Raw genomic sequence first — 26,675 nt, forward strand, 5'->3', positions numbered from 1 at the left:
TCAGCTGGAGTATCATATTAGATAGTTTTGATTAGTCTCCGACAAATAGTGACACTTTTTTTATTTTGAATTGATAGTTTGGGATATCTTCTAACCCAAACAATCGAATTTTTTAGGCTTCTGGAAAGAAGGGATAAGAAAACTTTTATTCCTTTTCGGATAAATTTAGTAACGAACCCCTTTACTGAAGCGGCAATTTTGAAAGTATTCTTGCTTTGTCCTATATTTCCAATGTTTCAGCAATCGTGGTAGAACGCTTTTTAGTCAAAGCAAATCCCTGACGCACGAAAACAAGCACCGCAATTTTACAAATCATAGTTTGAACAAATTGACGACAGCCATTTAAGGAAAGCGAATGGAAATTGGCTTTCCACACGGCCCCCGCAAGAAATTTCATTTCATAATAAATCATAGATGAGCAAACAGATCACAATGTTATTCAAAATCTACAGAGGAATGAAAAAATAGAACATCATCTTCAAGGTTTCTTTCTGTTCCCCTCTTACTCCCACAGACGATAATGATACACTTATAGTGGTCATTCAAATTCAAATGAGTTCCGCTGGTAAGAGTATATATGTTACAGCAAGATTCCGACTACTCTGTCAAATGTCGACGATGGCGACGGCGATGACCGCCCACATTGAAGCAAGCAAAATATCTCGGAGAATGCAGAAAACAAAAGCAAAACTTTCTAGCGAAAGGGGAAAGATGCTCCATGGTATGGTGAAGCGATTTCGCGAAAGTGGACCGGAACCAATTTTTCGAAGAGCATTGTTTTCTGGTTCATCTGATTAGGATGTAAGGGTTGTTGATAGGAGACAGCATCCACTCAGAGTTTAATAGGGAAAACTGTGCTTAATTTATTTTACGCAATTCGACCGGACTAACTTTGAAAAAGAGAATCAAAAAGGCTTCCTCAGATCATGAAAATTTGCTTTTGAAGATTTCGTAGAGAATTAGATATTCGCTTCAAATATTTTTTTGACACAAAATTCGTTTCAATGTTATTGATAGAATGTGTTATATTTAAAAAACGATCAATTATTAAGATTTTTTAAGAAACGGTTTGATCGATTTGATTGCCTTTAATTTCACTTGAAAAGTTGTGTTCAGTAGACCGCTTTTTGAGAAAGAGTGTTTTTTTTTCAAAAGTTACATAGAAAATATACTCGCTTGACTTGCTCGTTAGCAGTTGCACCAGTTAGAATGCTTCTAGTTAAATTTGAAATTGTTTATTAGTAGAGTGAATTTGTGCCAAGAACTTTTCTTTATAAGTTCAGAGATCAGAGATAGTTCGCATGAAATGAATTTTATTTCAGAAAAAAAAAGGTTGGTTTATTATTTTCATCCAATTATTTTCGAAAAGAAGTCCTAGAATCACATTTTACTAACATGAGTCCTTTTGAAATTAATTTTTCAAATGAAAAGAAGTTTTGATAGATCTTTAAAAAATAAAACATGCAAAGCCGTAGTATTTACATTCGTTAGTTTCGATTTGCTCAGAAATTCATCCGCTTCTAATAAAAAATGGGATCATGTAGTTTTTTTTTTTTCGCACATTATGTTTTTTTGGACTGTGAACAAAGCTGATACATGAAAAACGCAGCTGCGAAATTTTTCAGGAAAACTTGACTGGTTTTTTTTTTTCATTTACTCGGAAATCATCCTACTCGAAACCTCGTGTGTGGTGTATCATAGGATTGGAGTTAGTACATGAATTAACTTTGTTGTGAAATATTTTTAAGAGGTTGGAAAATTAATTTGGAAAAAACATAAGCAGAAAAAACAACAAATACTTTCACTGTTGGAAAAAATGTAAAGAAAGCGGTAAAAAATATCTCAAAAATGTCAAAGCACATTAATATTATATCTTAGCCTAGTTGTAATATACTCAGCATTTTGAAAATAAAAAAATTGTTTATATAACGACTGAAACAGTTAATTTAACGGGTTTATCGGCTTAATCAGTTCGTGTATGCTAGCAAAACCGATTTTTTTCTTCTTATTCCGACAGTTTCGGTGACTTTATTCCACCCCTTTCAAGGAGTAAGACGATAATCCTTTCTACTCCTTGAAAAAGGTAAAATAAAGTCACCGAAACTGTCGGAATAAGAAAAAACAAATCGTTTTTGCTAGTATACACGGACTGATAAATAAAAAATAAAAAAATAAAAACAAATTATACACTACCAGTCCTAAAGTCCTAGAGGTTGTATAAAATAGTGACGTAGGACTTCACAAACTTATATTTACAAAGCCACAGTATCGACAGAATCACCGGTTTATTCTCCGGTTTTCCATAAATACTCCCTTGGTGATATATTTTGCAACTCTCGAAAGAATTTATTTAACTCTTTTCAATATTGTGCTTTTCGATATTATACTCGTTGCGTGCCGAGCCGAACACGAGCATCGAACACCGATTGCTTAGTGCTTGTTTTTAGCTCGGTTTGGTAAAGCACTCAGGCGTCGTACACAAATTACTTAATGCATGAAGGGGGGGGGGGATTAAGTCTGCGTTACTTATTGTTGAATAGGGGGGAGGGGGAGTAGTTGAAACAGTGTCGTAACGGTGATGTTTGCTTAAAATTGAAAATTTGGAGGGGAGCCCGGTTATTCAGCGTTACGTAATTTCAGGGAGGGGGGAGTCGTTTTGAGCGTTACTTATTATTACATAGAGGGGGAGGGGGTTTGTAATCTAGGTATTTCACGTTACGAAATTTGTGTACGACGCCCCACTGCTCTGAGTGCTGTGTGTGCTTTACTAAGTTTGTTGTTGCCAGTTTTGCTGCATGTTTTCTTTCTAGACTCCAGTTTCTTAAAGCTGATCATTTAATTGTCCGATAAAAAAGATTGCTACGAACTTTTCAAAAAAGCTTTCCCTTCGAGAGATTCAAATAGTCTAGGCTCATGATAGCAAACATTAGTTGAGCTGTTGGGACGGGGAGACTATGCAATTTTTTTTCTTATACTGATATTGAGGATATCCCAGCAGACAGTAAATGTCTATTCATGACGTCCATGTTGAAACTGTTCATAAATTTTCGCTGCTGAGCAATGAAGTAATACATAATCATAACTGACATGTCATAAAATTATTCATCATTTTTCCACGGTCCATACAAAATTTTTAGAATTTATATGGGCAGTTATCCACGGAGGGGGTGTCAAATCGTTAAAAATCTGTCCACGTGGAATGTGCATGACCCCTTACCAAAAAACTATTCATAGTATTGCCATCGCTAGCTTCACGAATTAAACTATTTTTCAACGTGTTCTTGTGAGCAGCCACACCATGAGTCATCGAACGGAACATGTAGGAATAATTTGACTTCCCATTTGAGCTTTTCTTTCTGTGCTCAATTTAATCACGTTGATTGAACACAAAAAAAAATCAGCCGAGCCGACGACGTAGAAGTATGACCGGGCAGTCCCCATGATATTCTCTCTGGGTAGTTGTGATGAATCCATTTTTCATCACCCGTCATGACGAGGCGAACAAAGCTTTTATTTTTTGCTACTGTAGCAGTTGTTCACATTCATTCCCAAAGCATGCAATCTCTTGGAAATGGATTGGTAGGTAACTCCTAATACAAAAGCATGCTGTTACTGCGTTTGACATGAATCATTATCGAGCAATTGCTGCAATTCAGCGTCTTTGAAAGTTTTTGGCTTCCTTCGCGAGGACAGTGTTTTAAGCGAAGAAACTAATCGAGGCATGTCGTTTCACCTAAAACGGCATTTCCATAAACTTTTTTTTTAACTCTCGATCCACTTTAATCAACTTTTTTTTTCGAATGAAATTTCCCACAAATGACGATAATACGGCACAAAATCAGAAATTTTGACACAAGGCGTTGTACACAAATTACGTAATGCATGAAGGGGGGGGGGGTCTGCGTTACTTATTGTTACGTAGAGAGAATGAGGGGGGGGGGGTTGAGACCGTTACTGAGATATTTGCTCAAAATTGAAATTTGGAAGAAGGTCAGGTTGTTCAGCGTTACGTAATTCTAAAGGGGAGGAGTCATATCGAACGTTAATTATCAATATAATTTATGTACGACGCCCAGCTAAAAGCTATGACGTCAATTGACTATTTATTTGACAATCTTTATTGACAAACAGCGGGAACATAGTTGCGCACCTTGTACCTAAATCATTTTTTTATATGCGAACGTTCTGACGTCACGCAGTTTCATACTAGTCAGCCTATACACAAAAGAGTCGTCAAGACACTTGGCAATTGTTAACCGCAAAACGGGCGAGCTGTATAATTTTGCACTGCTGTTATTCGTTTTGATGTTGACAGTTGCCTTAACAGTGAGTGCCTCGGCGACTCTCTTGTGTATAGGTTGACTATTTCATACCTTCACTCCCCGTACTTCACAAATTGTCATGGTTTGCTTAACCCCTTTCTCCCGATATATTCGTGACGTACTTTATGAATGCCGCTTTCATGCTGCTTAACAGAAACCAAAAGTTACTATATTAGGTTTCACAGTAATATCTGTGGTCGATTTCCAGTCACTGGGCATCATGCCGGTTCCGGAAACACGCATATTAGGTGATTTTATTTCGTTTTTCAATTGTTACATTATTTATCATTGTTAAATTTCACAAAAATAAATATAAAATTCTGAGAACTATCGTACCTGCTGCAGGCGGGAATTTTATTGATTGTTCGGTGTGCATGTGCTGTTTGGCACAGAAATAGGAACAAGATGATTCATCTCTTCGTATGTCTTTGAATTTGCAGGTAATTTTTGTGTGGAAAAATATTTATTTTTTGGTGTATATTTCCTAGTTTCCTAGAATGCGTTATTTATTAGTGTTTTCGAAGATTTTCTAGCTGCAACTTTTCAATCAGACTGATATACTCTTTTAATCGACGCGTAATTTTCGCGGAAAAATCATGAAATCATCATTAAAACAATTGACAATTTTATTCTGATTGCAACTTTTATAGCTTACTTCGACAACAGACGCAATTTTCTATAGATTACAGTGTGAAGCAAATATAATAGTTCCTTCGAATAAATTCATTCATATCGTCGATAGAGTTGATAATCACATGGCCATTGCAAAACTCCATGATCAAAAAACTCGGCTGGTAGTTGTGCGTGCAGTCAAGATATGATTACATTTTTCGAAGAATCGCAGGCGTTAAATTGTAGTTCATAATGGGTCCTTTTGTGCAATCAAATAAGCCCTCTGTTGATGTTTCCAAATGCCACTTTATTTTTTTTACCTGACTCTAAATGTTATCAATAACTTTGGTTGACATACGCAACCGTGAAACAGAAAACATAAAATATCCATGTGGGTACAGGATCTATAACATTTAGAACACAGCCCAACAACGAAAAATTCCATTCAAACTCAATTAATACCAACCACAGTTGCGGACTGGTACATGAGTGCACGCTAGCTGCATATAAATCTTTTTCCCCACTACAGATCAGCTTTGGCCGGCTTTCACCAGTGACCACCATTCATGGTAGCAAATGTGCTTGCCACGGGAAATTTTCCAGTTATCCGGAAGTTGCAAAAACAGCATAGTACTACATCTACGGTTAACACATTGAAAAACGGTCTATGTCTGCCTATGTCGGATTGTGAAGGTGCTGATGGCGAGTTTCCGTTTTTCACAACACGTAAGATTGCCGCCTGTGCTCGCAATCGAAACTTCTATACTATAGCAATTCGGATGTATTCCGATACGATATTGTCACCATCGCAACCGCGGCCGGCGGCACAGATCTTACTTGTTCTGCCTTCAGCTGATTGCTGCTATTGCTGATTCTGGAGCAATTAATTCGAGAACCAAGCAGCTGTGGCCAGGAAATCACTCGATGCCATCAATGTGATTTATTGCGCTAGGTTTTACGAGGAAAGTGTCGAACATTGGCGTGCAGTGAGAATGGGACTTGCTAAATTGAAGGTACGCTCGCCTGATTCCATAGGAATGATGCGATGCAGTTTCCTCTTTTTTGTAATATTGTTTCTCTTTAACTTTGAATCATCCTCTAAAACACGCTCTAACGTGGAAATAGTAACGTTGCAGAATAATTGGATTGGAAAATTGAAAATTGGGAAAAAATATCCAACACGGGGTTACCGATGCGAACGGTGACTTTGCAACTTGTAAATTTCCACCATCAATTATTAAAATATTGTTACCAAAGCGATTTATATAGAGCAATAAGAAATTTTAGCCAGAACACAAAACGTCAATCAATGGAGCAGAAACCGATGCCCAATTTAGTGATGGATCATCATTACAATTACCCTTCCAGAATTAATGAAAATGGGACCATTGAAAAAATTCACATTATTCAATGTTGATGTTGGTATATATTATTAAAAATGTTGATATTATTCTCATTAGCGGGAGTGTACCAGGGGTTCGAATGGCAATTCAACGATCGTTTGGTTTGAAGCTTTTGTGTTCGTTACAAGGAAAATTTTAAAGACAATAAAAGAGCTACAAGTGATGGATCAGCGGAAATCCTAAAAAAAGTTGGCCCAGAAAAAATGTTAGAATAAAAAGAATCCATCCGGGTGTATCACAAGTAGAAAACTCTTCCATCCTTGATAATGGGATGAGAAGTGGCAAGGTGCAAGCAGTAACAGTCAGAAATTTAAAAAAAAATGTTAGAAGGTAACAATTTAGGTAAGGCGGAAATCTTGTAGAAAACTCCCATTGGGGCACAAAAAATGAGAACAACAAAGTAAGAAACCTCTTCCATAATATTGCTGTTTCAAATTGGCAAGGTGCAGGCAGTAAAATATTCTACGCAGTTAGTGATAACACTATTGCCTACAAAGCAATAAAGCCAATAAATTATGTATGTATAATCCGAAGAATTGGCGGCCGTACTATTTTAGCGACTGTCTGCTAGATTTGAAATTCAATTACTTGTTGGCCTTTTCTGGCGTTCGGTGGCGAGCTCAGCGATTCTTTGCATAATTTGTGAGTCATGTTTTCTTATGTTGTATTTCTTTTGGCATCAGCGATTCTGGACTTAATTTAAGATGAAAGCTCTGCTAAGACCGGTTTTCGCCTTAGCCTTACAATAATGTTGTACATATTTAATTTTATAGCATGCTTATTTGTGATTGTCTCTGTAAATATTTTTTTAGCATTTTCTGGTTTTTTGAAGTTTTTCTTTTGCGATTGGGAGTAATGTTATATTATATATTTAGAATTTTTTTTAACTTTTGAGAGTGTTTTCATTGATTCAAGTATGATGAGGCATTTTCTTCGACTCTAAGGAAAAATTGAAGGTATTTTTTACCTGTTTTGAGAGATAAAGTCATCAAGACTTTTTACTCGTTTCACAGCAATGGAAGTTAAATTAAAAAGTTAGCTATTCGTGCACCAGGATATGAGAAATATTAGTAATCTTAGCTTAGCTTAGCTTTGCTTGACTTACGAGAAATTATAATTTTACTACCTAAACTATTGTAGTTACTATTGAAAAATGTCGTACCTTGTTTTGAATGCAGATTTCGACCAATCAGGAACGAAAACAAGGTCAAATCCAATCCAATACGGGTATTTACGGATCCGAGAATTTGTTATTTTCGCTTATTTTTCGTCGGTGTAGTTTCGTTACTGTTGTGCCACTCACCCCGGGGACTTCACCCATGACCATAATTTACGACTTGTAGATTAACGGACCGGCGCCTGCAGCTTTCTTCCGTCACGCGATAGAAGGCGTCACCCCAGAGATTTTTTGCCTCATAAAATATTCCGGTGTCGGCTATCACACCTATGCCGGCATTGGGATTCGAACCGGAGACCTTACTAACTACACTAAGCTCCCGCCTTTTGGAACCGGAACGATACCAAGAAGCCGGAAATTGATCCCAGACGCTATCTTAAAATTTAGGATGGCGACTTCGAGTTTCTGGAAAGCAGCTTAAAAAGGTAAATACTAATCAATTTAACTATTTGCGGAACCAGAACGATGCCCAGAATTCTGAAATCCACTCTAGACACCATTTTGAAAACAGCCAGAAATGACCAAAAAACACCAAATATAGGTTCTTACGGAATCGGGATGACGTCTCGTAATCTGAAATTGACCTGAGACATAATGTTCGAATCCATAAATCCGAAGTTGAAACTTATGATTACTGGAAATCCTGAAATGACCAAATACCACCGAATATGGTTATTTTCGGAACCACAAAGATGCCCAGACGCCGGAAAACGACTCCAAACGCTGTTTTGAAATCCAAGATGACAACTTCCGGTTTTCGAAAATTACCAAAAAGCACCATACACGGGTATTTCCATAGGGGCCATCCACATTTGAACAGAAAAATCATCATTTTAGACCCGCCGTTCTCCTCCGTGAGCAACCGTGGACATTGACGACCCTTTTTTCCTTATTGTTCACGTGGACGTTTTCTTACAAAGGAGTCATTCCATGCTACTTTGAACATCGATTCTGATCGACCATTTCCGATTTCGCTTAAACTTTTCATTGTTGTCCCCTTTGATAAAGAAGTCATTTTACGATATCAGTTCTTTATGTAGACTCGAGACTGCTACTCCAAAAAGGCATATTCAAAATGGTGACTGATTGATAAAGTTTATATGTACCAGAAAAACGACTAGTTTAATTTCATTGGTGTCTTCAGCAAAGTTGTAGGTAATAAAATTGCAGTTCTTGAAAAAATATATACATTGTGATAAAATTTTTCTTTTTCTGTGCCAAATTTTCCAAATTGTCACAAAATAAAAAATATCTCAAAAAGTACCTTTTTTAAAAATCTAATTTTTTAAACATTGAAGATGACAATTTGTACTACAATCTGTCAAAACTTGGTGATGGTAAAATGAAAAACAAAAATGTTATGAAAGTTTGAGTATTCTGACATTTCCACTCTAACTTATCTTAGAGTTTTTTTTTCTTCTAGTTACGCACAACAATGTTGAAAATTTATCACTAAGACCATGATACCAATCCATTGGCTTGGGCAGTTGAAACCAAAAACAAACGACTCTGCTATTAGAGCAATGAAATTTACATATCATTCACAAGTGGGAGCAAACTATTATTTCCAAAATTTTCGCAAAAATTATTCTACTCATTTTGTATTTTAATTTAAAAAATCAGTATAACTCCGAGCTCGGCAAGAACCAATCTTATTAACGAAAAATATAAGTGCATGAGTTCAAATTTTGCTCAAAATAACCAAAAGCGATTTATCTGAAGCGCTTCTCAAAGCTAGAGAATCTAGGGGCAGAATAATCAAAAAAGCGCCCTGACATAACTGGAACAGGGTTGATACTTGTTGACACTGTTGAGTGAAAATGAAAAAAAGCATCCATAAACGTTATTTTTTTACAATCCTTTCAGAGTTCTCCCTTCCCACTTTTTGCATGGGAGTGAACTGTCAAAACACCTCATTATATTTCATGCGATGGAAGCAAGACAACGAAATCAGATTATCAGTTAACGAAGATTGTCAAAGCATCGGTCAGTGTCAGTGAAAAAGTGTTTCGGTGAGGTTCATTTTGGTTGAGTGGACTGTTTTTTTATCTTTTTCGCTTTGAAGTGAAGATCATTTGGTTGGATTTGTCGTCAAATTTTATTCCGTAACCGTGGACGATGCGCGCGATCTATTCCATCTGAGTATAACAGCACGTTACTAGGACGAAAATCTAGTGTATCTGAAAGAGTGCTGCGATCATTGGAAGTGTAAATTGAAAATGATTGGCTGTAATTTTCGAAGAATTTTGCTGAGGAAAATGACTTTTATCAGCACTGAACTGGAAGCACATTCAGAACTAACGAAAGCAAAAAAAAGAACTGCTTGATGGCCACAACAAAAATTAGTTCCAATTAGGAAAAAAAAACCTTTCGATGCAGCAGAAAAACTCTCAAACCAAAAAAAAAATCCGAAATCAGCTCAAACAGATTACGAAACGTCTCTGTAGACTAGAAAAAGCCTACAAAGGAAAAAAATATTTCAAACGTTTCAATAAGACAGAAAAGGCTAAAATAAAAATGATCAAAACTAAAACAAACAAAAAATGAACTGAAAAATGCTTCTTGGGTTCAAACAAACCACACACACGATATCGCACGCTAGCCTGGGGGGCTAATGCGGTCTCGATCAACTAGATTAGTTGAGAGCATACGTTATCGATATTGTTTTCGGCACATTTTGCATGTTGTAGGATAAGTACAACGATACACCGTGCCCCAGTGCTGGGTCGAGAAAATTTCCAGCTCGAAAAGACCCTCGACCTGATCGGGAATTGAACCCGACATCACAACCGTGTGGGAGAGCTAGCCGACCGACATCGCTAACCACAGAACCACGGGGACCAAACAAACAAACAAACCAGAACTGAATAAATTAAAACTTCGTCCTAAAATATATACAAAAATTCTCTAAAAAAAACGGATGAAGCAAGCTATTTCGAAGTAACTAAAAATACTCGAGAACGCTCCTGAAATCCAGATTAAAATAAAGAAAATGATCTTAAATTTGGTTTAAATTAATTCAATAATTCCCAAGATGAAAAAAAAAAACTAAATGGGAGTAATTTAAGTTCAGCCCAGATCGGTAAAGCAAAAATTTATCCCAAATTTAGCTAACCGAGGTTCATACGTGGACAAAAGTAATTCAAAATTTAGCTCACAGCATAGTTGAAAGTGCCTAAAAGTGCTTCAAAGTTTGTGTTTTGTCAGTGCATCTTTTGAAGACTACCTGTAAGCTATCTCACATCAGCAAGGATGGGAAAAATCGTTCAAGTGATAATTAATCAGTAGTCCAAACTGATTCTCTATCGCTTTCGACAATTTTAAAAGGATATGTGGTGAAAAATTTTCACTCGCGATTACTTTGATTCGTTTGTTTCGTTTGATACTGTTTGATACTGTTTAGTTTGATACTTTCTTTACTTCATACTTTATGAGTCCAATTTAACATCATTGTGAGACAAATCTTTAGAGTATGGCATCATTTTATGTCGTTGATTCAATGTTGAATGTATTGCAGAAATTGCAGCTTAAAACTACTGAACAACTGAAAAAAGTTGAGAGAATTTTCGTCTTCAGGAAACGAAAATTTTCAGTATTGATTCTCCTGAAATTATCAATAACGATTCTTTTTAATTTCTGTAACAAAGCAGCCGTATCATTGTTGATAAATAAAAATCAACAACACGATTCCATGTGATAAAAAATCGGCATTGATTCTTCGAGCGAGTGATTTTTTCCATCCTTGCACATCAGTCTTAATCAATACTACCTACTTTTGAATTTAACGTTTGCTTCTAGCTTTATTCGTATAATCTAAAATGACAGGTCGAAAAAATAACCGCGCATAACTGCGAGGAGAAAGAGAGAGCATTCTCTTTCGGACAATTCGAGTATCTGAAACGAAAATCTTTTTGATAATTTACCTAAGAAGCCAGTGAAATGGAAGTTGTTACTAATAAAGCTATACAAAATGTAAATTCTTTAAAAAAAAGAAAGTTCCATCTATTGTGGTAACTATTTCTTCTGAATTTAATATATTTAAAAAAGGAACTTTCAAAGTTCGTTTCTGACGTTAAAGTTACCTAATAAATTGGCCGTAGAGGCGAATGCCGCTTATTAGCCGACTCAATAAAGGGTCGTAATCGTCTTGTTCAGTGTTCAACTGACAAGATGTTCAAATTTTTTACCTACGACACCAAGAACGCCAAGCCGTTCAATATTGTCTTGAAAGGTCTCACCAACGCTCGAACCAATATTTTTGATGTTTTGCAATTCTCAGAAGATTCTCGAACTGTAAATGAACTCCCAAAGTTTTATGATAATCGGTTGAGATATCGATTTTTAATCGCACGTTCAATGTTGCTATATCAGGCAATTCCAATGATTTTCATGTTTGAAATCACAATTTTCAGCTTAACTTCAAACACCTGTAACTCCTTCAGTTTTGATCCGATTTTGTTTCAACAAGTTTTATTTTAAGGGAAAATTTATGTCATAGGGCAGCGGTTCTCAACCTTTTTTTTGTCCGCGTACCCCTTGTCGATATTTTTCATATCGATTGTACCCCCTGGCTTGGAATGTTCTTGTAGAGTGCGAGAGAGAGTGATGGTAGATCATGTTGTGGTAGCCTAGTTAAGGTTCCAAATAAACTGTAGCTTGTTTGATTGCTACAGTCATGTTTTAGGGGCTAGATTGACCACCAAATGAAGTATTATAGAGAAAAATTGCTTTGTCCGCCATTACTGATTTTTCTTTCGCGTACCCCCTGAAGGCTTTCGAGTACCCCCAGGGGTACGCGTACCTAAGGTTGAGATCCGCTGTCATAGAGAGATATTTTGAAAACAGAACTATGGAGACGTATGGTGGTCAGTTGCAAAATATTCTGTTTCGTATATTTAAACAAAATGATTGACTGGCAAGTATGCAAGCTTTCTAGTAGCCTCAAGCATTTTTAAATAAATTTTTAAACCACTTTCAGTACCTCAAGATGTATAAAGAGAGGATGTATTGAATTGATAAAAAAAATTCGTATTTCAACGTCGTATTATGACGTTAAAATAAACTACCGCACGATCTCATAATTTTCATTGAAAGACCTCTAACTTGTCGTAGAAAGATCTTGAATTGGTCAAACGGCTTTTAAGCTAAAAATTTCTCAAAATAAAAAAAAAATTGAATTAGGACGATTTTGGCACCACCATAATTCATAAAGGAATACCTTAAGAACCAAACAAAAAATAAGATTCTGAAGTTTTTCGATGAAGAATCAGAAAAGGAACATACCTGATATTTATCTGAATCGATAGGTAAAATAAAACTAATTTTACTTAAAAAAAACCTGAACAAATCCACCTAGCAGTGCAAAAACCTTTGTTATACTAACTATTACTACACATGAACTTATAATGCCAGTAAACCATATATCGTTTAAAATTGAATTTAATAGATAGTTTTCCAGAGGATGAACCAAACACGATCATTGAATCAAACCTCGAGGTGGTTTTCACAAATATTGTGAATATCATCACTCGAGTCTGGGATATATTTTTTCGACCCCAAACCATTTTTTAAGCTTTCTAGGATAGAAACAATTTATGAATTTTTGACATAATCGAACGCCAAGAAACAATAAAGATTACAATGATGCAGATTTTATTCTAGAACAGCAAATATGTTTGTCAGTTAATTGCAATACTAGTGATATAGTTCCTCATAATTCAAGCTTAAATATCACAATGGCTGCGTTTTCAAAAACCACATAATCTAGAAAAAAACATAATGATGGTAGATTATGAATGAGCATCGAATATTTCCTACGAATTGCAGCAAAGTTCTACAAACTTGTTCTCAAGAAATTATAGTTCAGAATTAGGGGCCATCCATATACCACGTGGACAGATTTTAAACGATTTTGTTGAGCTATTAAAAACAAAAGGTTCATTAATTTACACCAGTTAGAAGGCAACACACAAAGTATAAAACACTGCACAGATGTCTTTTACTCTTAGTTTCTTTTGAGAAATACATAGCGGTTGAAAAAAGAGAGAGCGAGAGAAAAAGAGAGAAAGGGAGATAGAAAAAAAAAGAAAGATAGAGAGAGAGAAATGATCCGAAATGTAAAATATCTTATGTTTAAACATTCTGATTTAAATATTCTAACAATCAAGCAACTGATAAAAAAAAACTCGCTCAGTATGATTTTTAAAGAGCTTTGGAGCTTCCATTTGCATTTGTATACACCAAAATCGGATAATGCGTTCTGTAAGCGAGGTGGGATTTTTTCTTGTTTTTCTTTGTTCGATTTTGATATACCACACAAATAAACAACATATTTACACCTACACTCGTACATACGCACATACACATATATACAGCCATGAACACAGCCATGAACAATGTTAGTTGAACTGAGTCGATTGGTATACAACACTTGGCCCTCAACAGCTTCATTTGGTGTTTAAAGTTGAATATCCTATGTAAAAAAATACTCTTCGATCAATATCTCGAAATCTCATTGCCCATTGCTCAGTTCGTCGAGCTGAGTCGAATGGTATATACGGTTCGGCCCTTCGGGTCTTGGATCTATTTTGCGTTTTTCGACCGATTTTATATCCTTTGTTTAGTATAACAAAGGTGAAAAGTAAAATTTTACAGTAAATTGGACAAATGAGAGCAATGCGATGAATATAGGTGTTGAGATAAATATATGAGCGGTTCCCCCATTAAAATGTTAAGCATCATCAAAAAGAAAAATTCATCATGAAAAAGGCCTACGGCACTTAAGGTGCGTAAATTGCTATTTTTAACTTTTTCTGACATCAGAAATGAGTTCACCACCCCAAAATTGTAATAATATATTCCCTTGTAAACTATTTAATTCATTTCAACCGCAGCGAGGTTAACAACTTCAATTGTTTTGAAAAAACACATGCTTTATATAATGTGCGTGTAAAGTGGGAAATTTATAGGAAGTTTGGCGGAGGTGAAAAGCATATCATCCAATGACGTACTTGCCACCGATATGACCATGGATCTAATTTCTGTAACATGAACCAACAATGTTTCAATTGTTGAAACTCTCATAAAAAGGACACATGTCCTGTGGAAGAGAGTAAAAATGTTCGCAGTGCCAATTGTAACGGCAACCATATCCGGAGTGATTCGCGATTAGGGCTCAACTAACAAAATGTAAACAAATGGTTTTATTACACTATTGGTTTCAAAAAGACTTACGAAATTCATGAAAAGAATCCTTTCTTTTGTATAAATCGATAAAATTATTCAAATCAAGCTTTTAGTGAAGGGCGATAAAGCAGTTTACCCAAAACAAAAGATACTTTGGAACTAGGCCCTTTACATTGTTTTGAAGCAACGGGCTTATTTGCGAAATATTTCGTAAACAGGCGACAGTAAAGGGCGGATCAACTTTTGTTTTCAAAATAAAGGCGCATTTAAAGGGGCGCAACTGGAGAAAAAATAATAACAAGGCGAAAGAATGATGGGCGTATCTCGTTGTCAGAATGCTGTAAGGCGAATCAGAGGTGGGCGAATCTCGTTGTCAGAATGCTTTAAGGCTCATTAGAAAAAGGTTAGAAGAAAAGTGCAGATTTGAGCCATAAATGCACAAATTTAATGTAGTATTGTTAGGAAACTATAAGCCAGGTATATTTTACGTCGATTTTTGGTATTAATGTTAATGTTAGTCACTTCCATTGAAATTACGATTTGAAAATGTACTTGCAAATTTTCAAACTGATATTCCCCAATGTTTATCTTTTGCCAGTTGCGCCCTTATCGCAAATCACTCCGGATATGTCAAATATTTGCGAATGTCCTGTCCGCCATTGTTAAGGCAAGGCAGGGTAAACAAAATTCAATTTCCCAATCAAAACAAATTTCAAAAATTTCAAAAATATGAAAGCACCTGGTGACGATGGAATCTTCAACATATTAATCAAACATCTTCCTGAGATCACAATGGAATTTCTAGTACAAATTTTCAACTGCTGTTTCAAAATTGCATATTTTCCCAATATATTCTTAGCTTTCAAATGAAAGCGGTTTTAAAATATTCTATCGGGGAAAATTTGAATAGAATGAGTCTAATTTTTTTTTCAATTTTTCCATCATTTTACATTGTATCATATGGTATAATAACGATATGAACAATGTATGTTTGAATTTGTGTGTGTGTGTGTGTGTGTGTGTGTGTGTGACAGAGAGAGATAGAGAGAGGGAAGGGGGAGGGGAAGTACCGTGTACTAGTTTGTACAATATGACTTTTATCGATAGGAAAACTGTTCTTGATACATGTAAATATTTTTTCATTGTGGTTTCATATGTGGCTGTTATTATACGCTACGGCAGCATTGAGCATATTTTGCTGATATCTTTCATGCATTTCAGGAACTTATTGCTTCATCCAACTTTTAGCAAAATCGCAGTGAATAGTTTCAATGGTCTGTTTCGAACATCGTCCAAGTCATCTTTTGCAACCAGAAGTTGGCAGCGCCCTCTCAAAACACAATGTAACGTTGTGAATGTGTAGGCCTTACTACCCTAAGCAACTGTGAAGTTTTCTAGAGATAGAGAAAAATGACTGTGAGATAGAGAAAACGAGCCTTTCAGAAAGTGTCTGAGCTTTTATAGAAAAATATTGACGAAATTGTATTTGAGATCTTACACTGAAATAAAATTATTCTAAAAACAAAAAGTGATTTAAAAAAAAATCTAGATGACCGATATGTTCAAAATAGTAAATATGTTCAAATTAAGTTGCCCAAAACGTCCGTTACAAATAGGGTGGTTTACCGGTAAAACAAAAACCGATAAAACCGGTAAAACCGATATTTTTTCCAATATCGTAATACCGGTATTGGAGAGGCGAAAAACCAGGATTTCCGGTATTTTTCTTAAAATTTAAATAATAATTGTCACAATATTCATAAATCATTGTAAGGTTAATGAATGCTACTCACTTAGGTAGGCGTTACAAATCACATGACGGTGTATATAATATTTTGTATTCAGAAAGAAGCAACATTAAATATTAATTTACTCTAACCTATTTATCAATTTTTGTTTCTTTCTTGTTTGTTCTGCTTGGGTTCGAATGATGTATTTGTGTGTATCGATAATTTTATTAGCGATTATTCTAGCTGAGAAAAATGCTTTCTCAGGTTCAACTGAATTTGGAAGAACTGTCAAACAGAATAGAGAAGAATTTACCTTCGATTCCTTCGGATTCGTAGAATGTAAATTCTTTTCTAATCGTCATTTCATTTTCTTCTTCATTCATTCACCCTTCTCAACAGTTTCAATAATTGTTCCTCTAAGAATTTTAAATTTATTCATTAATTTCAAACTAAGTTTTGCGATGTGAAAAAAATTTGAAATAATAATCTGTATGTTTTTTTTTATTAATATGAGTTTCGAAATAATGTTCTTCGTAATCATATCACTGGATTCATTCATTAACGTTTTCCAAACACTATTAAATTTATCCAGTGTTGTATCTGGATCGTTTAACACCGCAACCCATGTAACAAAACTGGTTTTATGAAAGTTTAATATCGCTGTTTTGGCTGTATTAAGCGCTATAAAACTTTGATAAAACCAATATTGTTACTAGGGAAGAGATCAAAACAAGTGGTCCAAATGTTACAGAAAAAAACTGGGTCGTAATAAAGCATACACGCAAAAGTTCAAGCTTTAATCATCTATTGTGTTCTTCAATTCGCACAGAATTTGCTCTGACTTCGCACAACAAATGCGTGAAACGCATAACGCAAAAATTGTACAAGGAATACATTGACAGAGATCAAAATCAGAATATGTATCTTATACACGAAAATAGTATTGTTCCGGTAAACTTCGGTTTCGGGCGAACGATCAGTTTCGAGGTGCTCAAAAAATCGCTCTTTACTTTTGCGAGCTGGTGCGTTTCAATGGCTCGTGCATCCCTAAAAATCATCAGCAACCGAAACAGCCAATAGCGAGCGCTGTTTCCGCAGAAGTTGCCGACGCTAGTGCCAGTAACGCGAAACCAAATGCCTTTGAATAAAACCAGAGTTATAGTTGAATGCAATTTTTCAAATGACCTGAGTCATGAAAGTGAAGCGATCAGACAATAATTTGTTTATTTTGTCAGTACCCAACTTATCAGTATTGTTTGTTGGTTGCACTGTTTTAACGATGCCAGTCTTCTGAACATCGGTTGATGCTTTATAAGTGTAGTGGTTAGGAGCTGCGCAATACATTCGAAATATGCTAGAGCATCAAACGCGTTATGCCCAACGCACATGCGTTGTACTGGTTCCAAATTTATCCAGTAAATGCGCTAATTTTGCTCATAAATGATCTGGTTACGCACACTCCAGATTTTGCGTGCAGAATTCATGAACGCAAAAACATAATTTTGCAGCGACACGTCCATAGATGCGACCTGAAACGCTAGGCAAAAAATAAATTTCAAATCCAAATTTCTGTATATATTTAATTATTTTTCAGTTTTATTTTCAAATAATACAGAGAAAATTATTTGCGTTTTTCCGCAGACATGATTGTCATTATTTCCCCAAACGATGATTTTCAGAATATTGTAGTAGAACAAGTAGGTTTAAAGACCACGAGTCGCCCCTGGTTTGTATTAGTCAGAAACAAATAAAAATACCGGTTTTTTACCGGTTTTACCGGTTTTTATTTTTTACGAATACCGAAATACCGGTTTTTCGAAAAGTCGGTAATAATAATCGCATAAGACCATGACAGTTTTTTTTTCTTCATCTAAAATCATGTCAGTCGTTTGTTGACTTTTTTTTGAAGATTATTAGAAGCAATTCGGTGAAATATGAATTGACAATGTATAAGTTTTTAATGTAATTTTAGTAACTCTCGCAGTTCGTAGCACTATGGAATTGAAATAACTTTTTGATATTAAATATTTTCAACTCTGGCACACGTAATTCTTTTCCCATAGAGAAATAAAACTATTCTAATCTTCTTCTCGAAACAGAAGAATCTTCGATTATTCCCTAATCAATTTTTTTTCTATTTGTGCCTATAACTGCACCCGATCTGCCACTGACACTTACCTCAGCATATCGGTAACGAGAAACACAACTATCAACACCGCCAGATAGCTGTACGTTCCGATCGGATAGACCTCGCGGTTCAGCTGCTCCGTTGTGATGTCACGCCACTCGCCAGACAAAAACTCGGTGACGAAGGGTTCCGATGGACGCATTTCTCGGAAGAAACCGAACGTACACAGCATCAGTGAAATTTTCAGCCATTCTTGCATACTTCGCTGCGGCCCCTCGCGTTTATCTGTTGCCGCGCACTGCACAATCACTGTTGACCTAGAGTAGAGGTATTTTTCTCACAACCCGCCCCTACACTCCAACGATATTGTCTGAACACTTCGACGATTTAGTTTGTTTGCTGCGGTAGAATTCAATTAAATAACACGAAGATTGGCAGATGCTAAAGTCTGCGCAAAACATTCACCTTTTTATCGCAAGATTTGGAAACTACGGATAGGTAAATAGTTATCGTTACCTCTTTCTACCATCCAATCGACAGAAGATTTTTTTTGTTCAACAAATCACCGAAACAAATCACCAACCATTAGCTTTTGCATGGCTTATTGCCTCCACTGATAAACCAGCTGCTGCGAAGTCTATGTGGCATTTAGTTGCTTAGAGTAGAACGAGGTGAGATTTACCTTCAATATACATCTTCTAATACATACGCAGCTCTGTGGTTCAATTGTAATCTAACCTTATCTTGTCGATGGGTTGCATTGAAATCTTATCACCTGGAAATTGAATGTGGGAGAATTTTATACATTATATTGAAGCAGCTGAGCAACGGTTGAAAATTAAGACAAAAGTAAAAAACCAAACTAAAACGATTCTGAAATTGTGCCCTTCTAGGTGGACCGCTCCCAGTCATAAGCTTTTAGCTGAACGACGACCTGTATCACAGACAACTTTTATCTATATCGTTTTATAATCTTCCCCGAGCGGCTGCTTGGGTTGAAGGCATTGTTTCGCTTGTCGCATGTTTGAAAAATTAATTCACGCAAGCGTTATCTACATCCAACGGAAATGCTTTTCACCACTAAAGACCGGACCGGTATCGCACTGATGGGGTCCCGTGGGCGGAAAAAAAAGAAATCTAGCTTTTCGTGAAACCAGGCAGAACTTACCTACTGCATGGTAATTGACGGATTGATGGATTAGCGATGGCTTCGGGGGAATAATTCACTGATTGTGTTTTATTGGCAGATCAAAAAGAATAATGCTATTAAATCGTAGAGGACGTTTTTGATTTATAGATGTTTTATTCTTTTCTATACGAGTTGGTCGTGATTGTGTTTGACGGTAAAGTTTGTTTATATCTCTAATTAGGCTCGTTTACTGAAACTATAAGGATTTCATGTAAAATACACCATCGAATTACACTATATATATCTTCCATAACCGGTCTGTAAAAGAATTATCAAGAGCTAGAAAATATCGTCCACACTTCAACATGTCCTGTTAAAAGTAAATTCTACACCGTGGAAATTTTGAACGCTCTGGTGCTGCAGCTGTGAAAAAACAAAAGTTATAAATTTAGTAGATGCTTTGTGGGTTTACAGAGTGTGAAAATCAATTTTTCGCCTGCGGATCGTGGAAAGATGGAATGGGATGTAAAAGTTTGCCGTGAATCAGATACGCTGCCAACTTTGGAGCAAAACAAAGTAGAATCTTTTTGTTGTAGGAGGTGGAAAGCTGAAGACGAGACTTTCCTTGCTCAAAACAAGGCATGATTGTCGTAGTAAACACTTTTCTAGAATCATTTAAATATTTTGAACATAAGACTGAGCTGATTTTTATTCCAAATTCCATGAATGCGGACTTAAAATTATTCAAATGGTAATGCCTTGTCACGATTTAATTAGCCTCAGTAATGCCTCGTCAGGATTTCATTACGATTGTTATACGTCCGAATAAATTCTACAAAATATCAGTTAGGAAAATAATGAATGTCAGCGCTTTTAGGGTTTTAAATTATTCAAATATGATTACCATAAATGCATTGTCTATACTCGAACACTGACGCATAACGTAAATTTTATGATTGTTGGCTTTCTACTAATCCAAATCAATCAATGAACTGTTAGTGTTCCGTGAATCAACGTTGAAAAATATTAGCGTTTTAATTTTACGAGTATATATAAATTTATCAGTGTTCATAAAATGAATTTCTTTTTATTTCCCATCATTGCACTATTAATTCATTATTTTCTGTTAAAAGAGAATAGGAGTATAATTGTTTTGATCACACTCGAACGAAGTTTAATGTTTCTCTTATTATTTTGATAACATTGAAAAAGTTAACTATTAATCACTAGTTGAAAACAAATTATGTTCGCTGCGTTATCTTTTTTGTTATCTCTAGATTTTTTCACTTTTCACATCTGCAGGTTCTAACAGCTTTCAAAATAGTTTTCGTTATCTGTTTTGTTCACATGACAGACAATTTTTCAGACTTTTTCGCCTCTGATCCAGTTTTATCTTGCGCTTGTTCTGTACACACAAAAGCATTACTATCAACAGCCAAATTGCACATCAATAAATAATGGAATGATGAATGCAGCACTTTTCATTTTTTTCGCATTTTACTCAATGCAATTTGTCTAAATAATGATATACAGTGGGATGGAATTAAACTTTGGTTTTTCAACTTTGGAGTGAAACAATTTTGGATTTTTTTTAAATTCACTCTAAAAGATTTCACTGCAATAAATCTAGCATTGCTGGTATATGGAAACTATAATGTAATGGTATATGGCAACTATAATGTCCGTTATCTGGTGTCCGGTGACAATCATAAATAAATTAGCGCTTTGGCCGGATTCTAGTAAAACAATGTCAAATTTTGGTGATAGCTAACATACTTCAATTGCAACAAAAACCGTAAATCATTTGATATACGGGTTCAACAGCAGTCGAAATAAATGCAACCAATATGGAACCAGTTTTCAGACTCTCCCCACAAAAAGTCACTTTTCAGATTGCTACAGTAATGCCACTACAACCGTGCAACGCCTTATTCATTCTTTAATCTAGTTTCAATCCTGCCAACACACAATTGCAATTTCTATCGTCATTCCCAATTGTTGATTGTTGCATGCGATACCGGCTTCAATTACGTTTGTCATATTCTTCCGTACCCTGCGATGATTTTTCCAGTTTCAGGTGGTATAAAAAAAAGCATACCATTTACTTCGTACCCGTACGCCGAATGCGAACGGGGCTGGTGTTTCCACCCAACTGAAGCGCTTTAAACCTGCATTTCTTCTTCAAAGCTTCTGTTCTGAATGAACACAAAGGAAAACGGAATGAACTTCCACGCCGAAATAGTAAGTTCGAAAGTTCATTAAGGTTTATCAAAAGCACAGAAATGAATCAAACTTGATTTGCACACAGATGGTGCTGTGGTCTGGCCATGCGCTTTATCGACGAAATTTTGTTAGAATTATTTCTTCGTTAGTTGTAAGCTTTTCCGCTCTTGGTTGTAGCGTGCGCAAAGTCGTTGAAAATCTAAATAAATACAACATAAATGTGCCAGCATTTCATTTGTATATTTTTCGAATACTGCCGATGAATTTAAAAATAACAATTGAACAGCTAAACAATATTTTGGTAATTTGTTTAAAGAATTTATGTAAATAAAATACAAGAATAAAATCATGAAACAGAGAAACAGATAATAAGCTTAATAGATAAATAAAATAAGATAAAAAAAGCAAAGCCTTGGTGCTACATTCCGATTCAGAACTTGACCTTCTGTTTATTTATACACAGACTTCGCAGCCGACTGTTTAGTGTACAAGACAATTGCGGGGCTAGCGCTACGATCCTACTGACACTAACAGTTTCTCCCGAGCCGAGACTCGAACCTACGACGACTGGCTTGTTGGGCCAGCATCGTACCTCGAGACCATCTGGGAGATAAAAATATAAGATAAACAAAATAAGATAAACCGAAAAACAAAACTACTGAAAAACATAGAAATAAAAAATATACAAAAAACAAGTGTCACAACTACAGAAGCATAGCAAAGATATACGTACAGAACAAGAGAAAAAAAGTCATGCATACTACAGACAAACAGACGTGCCACTCGATGACGATTTCATCGACCAGAAAAATAACGATTATTTTGAAATTTTGCTTAGTGGGCAATAATGCCGCTAGTGTCGCTATAAGCAAGCGTGTACAATAATTATCAAAGACAAAAACCTTCAGTAATGCCGCTGGTGTTGATTAAGGCAAGCGTGCACACCCATTAGCAAAGACAAAAACCGTTTTACGAGAATAAGTTAGTTGGCAATAAGCTCACATGGTGGCGCATGAGTGTAACGTTTCGAAAAAGGACGAAGATTTTTCAGAATTTTTCTTCGAAAAGGCACGTCTGTTTGTCTGTGATGCATACAGTTAAACAGGACAACATGGTAATCTGAAAATGGAACAATAATTATACAGAACATTACACAAAATAAAAAAAAACACGAAACCAGAAGAAAACAAATTAATAGAAAGAATTAAACACCGTAAAAAATTACGGTAGGGCAAAAAGATCAAGCAATAAAATTCGTATAAACAATAATAAATACAATAAACACAATACCAACGATAAAAAATTAAATCAGTATGAGTAGTAAAGACAGAGTAAAAGATTGAACGTGGTAAAAACAAATAAATTGTTTGATCAGTTAAAATGAATACTAAGATAAAAGAAACCAAAAAAAAAAGTGGATACAATAAAAATTTGCTAGAGAAATAAAAGTTGAGAAGAAAAAGAAAATTGTAGAAACGGTTGAAAGAACATTTTCTTTCCGTGTTGAGTATTTTCGTCACTGCGACCAATTTTTTGATATTTTGTTTTAAAAAAAAAGTGTTCTTCTTAACGTATCTACAATTTAAATGAATTTACCTAACAGTAGATACAATGGAAAAAAATTGTAAAAACATCTCAAACACTTGAAAAGACATATCAACAAAAAATTATGAACTCTAAGTTTATTGAGAAATCGAACAAAAAAATGGGAGAATAAATCAAAGTAATCAATTTTGTTTTCAGAGTTTAACTCTGTATATAGTAGGCGAAAAAAGCAGGCGGCAATGTGTAATTTGTTGTTTTTTTCTATCTCGAAGACTTTTCCACAATTTTAGAAACAAAAGAAGCGACCGTGTATCGAAATGCAAAAAAGCTGAAGAGCTTCTTTATGAGACACGACCGTAAGGTTAACATAGAGTCGAGACAACCTGTCTCATGACAATATACATAGAAATAACACAGACAAAAAGACGTACCACTCGATGACAATTTCATCGACCAGAAAAATAACGATAATTTTGAAATTTTGCTTAGTGGGCAGTAATACCGCTATAAGCAAGCGTGCACATTCATTATCAAAGACAAAAACCATCATTAATGCCGCTTGTGTAGATTTTGGCTAGTTTGCTCACCCATTAGTAAAGACAAAAACCGTTTGACGAATATAAGCTCACATGGTGGCGCATGAGTATAACGTTTCGAATAAGGACGAAGATTTTTCAGGATTTTTGTTCGAAGCGGCACGTCTGTTTGCCTGTGGAAATGGGTTTCTCAATTTTATGCTCTGATAATTGGAATTTCAGTGCTAATTCAGTGTCAGGGCCGGTTTTTGGTTTCTGTGCATCATCTCGATTACGGAATTACCCGTGTTGGGTGGTATTCGGCCATTCTAAGTTGTTTTTTCAGAAACCAGAAGTCGCCATCTTGGATTCCAAAATGACATCTGGAGTAGATTTATGACTTCTCGGCATCAGGTATGGGTAATTTAAAACAATAGTTGAAAAAAAAAAAAGAATCCATTGACTGAGTTATTAGCATTTGAATTTCGTGACGCTTCCGATGTTTTTGGAATTTGAATTTGTACCGCTATCACGTAATGTTACCGTAAGACGTAGTTCTACGTTGAAAAACGATACTCTATTAAATGAGAGATTTCGTGATGAATTTAAGCGTTATGTACTCGGCAATTTTAACACACGTAAGTACTCGGCAGGGTACCCTGGTACCCACCAAAATGAAATGCTTCTTCAATTCTTGACCGATTTTAAATCAAAAAGATTGGCAAATTTGTCTATTTTTAGTATACGGGACCCAAAGAGCCATTGGTCCCCATATGGTTCCTGCAAATCCGGATCTCCGGGGCCAGGTTCAAGATGCGAGACAATTTTTAACAATTGGCAAAAAAACCAAACAAAATTGGTATCGGAATCCATGAAATCACTCTAGAAGTTGACTTTTATAAATTCTGAGTCCATTTTCCGAGTTATCCTTGAAATGACCACTCTGGAGCAGATTCCTGTTGGGCCCTATATGGCCACCAACATGAGTGGATAGAAACCCTAGCAATATGCATATCAAAATTCTTGAAATCACTCCAGGAATCGATTCACATCTATTTAGAGTCCAACTGATGGGTTGTCCTCGAAGTGGTCGTACCGAAGCAGATTCCCGTGGGGCCCTAAATGGCCACCAACATGAGTGGATAGAAACCCTTGCAATATGCATATCAAAATTCTTGAAATCACTCCAGGAATCGATTCACATCTATTTAGAGTCCAACTGATGGGTTGTCCTCGAAATGGTCGTACCGGAGCAGATTCCCGTTGGGCCCTATATGGCCACCAACATGAGTGGATAGAAACCCTAGCAATATGTATATCAAAATTCCTGAAATCACTCCAGGAATCTTTTTTGAGTTCATCTGTCAATTTGTCTCCAGAAGGCTATTTAAAAAACTTATTCGAAGCTTTTTCAGTTCAGAATGTAATGATAAAGGCTTTATATTTTTATTTAGAGTTTTCTGGCGCATTGCAAATTGTTTATTATTTCAAGTTTTTGCACGAATAACAAGTCGTTTTAAGTCTGAAACATAACAAATATAAAAAAAACTTAGTAATATGAATAAAAAAAATTACAAATAACATAATTAGCAATCGTTGCAAATGTCCTTGCGGTGCTCGTTGCATATTGGCTTGCAGCATGCTGTACACGTCTTCCTTGTCTTCCTGCGTTTATTGTCCAAATTTTTGCAAATGTGGCAGACGCCAGCTTGTGGGACTCTTCCAGTTGAGTCTCGTTTGACCGAGGTAGATGTATCAGCTGCAGTTGTTGATCCGAGTTCTTTGCCAACAACTTGCTCATATGCATACTGCTAGGGTTTCTATCCACTCGTGTTGGTGGCCATTTAGGGCCCCACGGGAATCTGCTCCGGTTAGACCATTTCGAGGACAACTCACCAGTTGGACTCGAAATGGATGTAGATCGATTCCTGGAGTGATTTCAAGAATTTTGATACCAATGTTGTTCGGTTTGATTGACAATTGTACTAATTTGTCTCACCGGAACATGCTCCCGTACATCCGGATTTACAGGAACCAGATGTGGTTACAGGTTCATGTCAATCCTAGATTCTGAAAGTAGACAGATTTTCCAACCTTTGATTGGCCAAGATCGAAAATCGGTCAAGAAATGAATAAGCAAGAAGCATTTCATTTTGTGGGTACCCGGGTACCCTGCCGAATACTTACGTGGTAAAAAATTTCGAAGCCCCCCCCTTCGACCCCCCTTGTTTCTACAAACAGACAAATGATGGAAAATGGTTCATTTTCACTAGTTAGGAGCATTCCATAAGTTTCAGCTGTCTAAGTTGACGTTATCCTTGGTTTTTTAAGCAATAAAGTCTGAAAAGGTACCCGGTACCCTGCCGAGTACATAACGTTTAAACAAAACCAGTGTGAATTAAACGAACTGTTTTTTTTTTCAAATCTTTACCGGACATTCCAATTTTCACGTTTTGGTCCTACTTCGAATTACAAAGAAGGAAAGAATTTCCACCTTCAAATCATGATGAGGGGGGACTTTGAATTTAGAAGTTTAACTTAAACCCTATAAAATATACTTTTCTGGGAAATTCGTGTGAAAATCCTAAATTTACGCATAAAAGACAGAACTTACAAAACCTCAAAAAATGCAACCTCAAAAAATGCATAAAAAAGGCAAAACACTCTACGTGCCTCCAGAATTATTTATCGAATTGATGCATCACG

At 35.9% G+C, this 26,675-nt stretch overlaps 2 protein-coding genes across 10 annotated transcripts in view; one reads left to right on the top strand and one right to left on the bottom strand.

Annotated features, from left to right (window-relative positions):
* The window catches only part of LOC129725099 (thiamine transporter 1-like), a 76,727-nt gene extending 57,534 nt beyond the window's left edge, over positions 1-19,193 (bottom strand). For 2 of the 4 annotated variants that reach the window (XM_055680553.1, XM_055680550.1), the window contains exon 1: positions 18,608-19,191. In XM_055680553.1, the coding sequence (XP_055536528.1) occupies positions 18,608-18,816 (209 nt within the window). In that variant the 5' untranslated portion in view covers positions 18,817-19,191. Of the gene's footprint in view, positions 1-18,607 lie in introns of all 4 variants that reach the window. The other 2 variants (XM_055680552.1, XM_055680554.1) reach the window with 2 other exon arrangements.
* LOC129725096 (potassium voltage-gated channel subfamily KQT member 1-like) overlaps positions 1-26,675 on the top strand; it is a 612,086-nt gene that overhangs the window by 214,844 nt on the left and 370,567 nt on the right. Inside the window, exon 1 of one of the 6 annotated variants that reach the window (XM_055680535.1) lies at positions 7,841-7,939. The exons of the other annotated variants lie outside the window; for them this stretch is intronic. The gene's annotated coding sequence lies outside the window, so the exon portion shown is untranslated. Of the gene's footprint in view, positions 1-7,840; positions 7,940-26,675 lie in introns of those variants that run through there. 6 annotated transcript variants of the gene reach the window in all.

This window comes from Wyeomyia smithii, chromosome 2, assembly GCF_029784165.1.
Source record: "Wyeomyia smithii strain HCP4-BCI-WySm-NY-G18 chromosome 2, ASM2978416v1, whole genome shotgun sequence".
NCBI lineage: Eukaryota > Metazoa > Arthropoda > Insecta > Diptera > Culicidae > Wyeomyia > Wyeomyia smithii.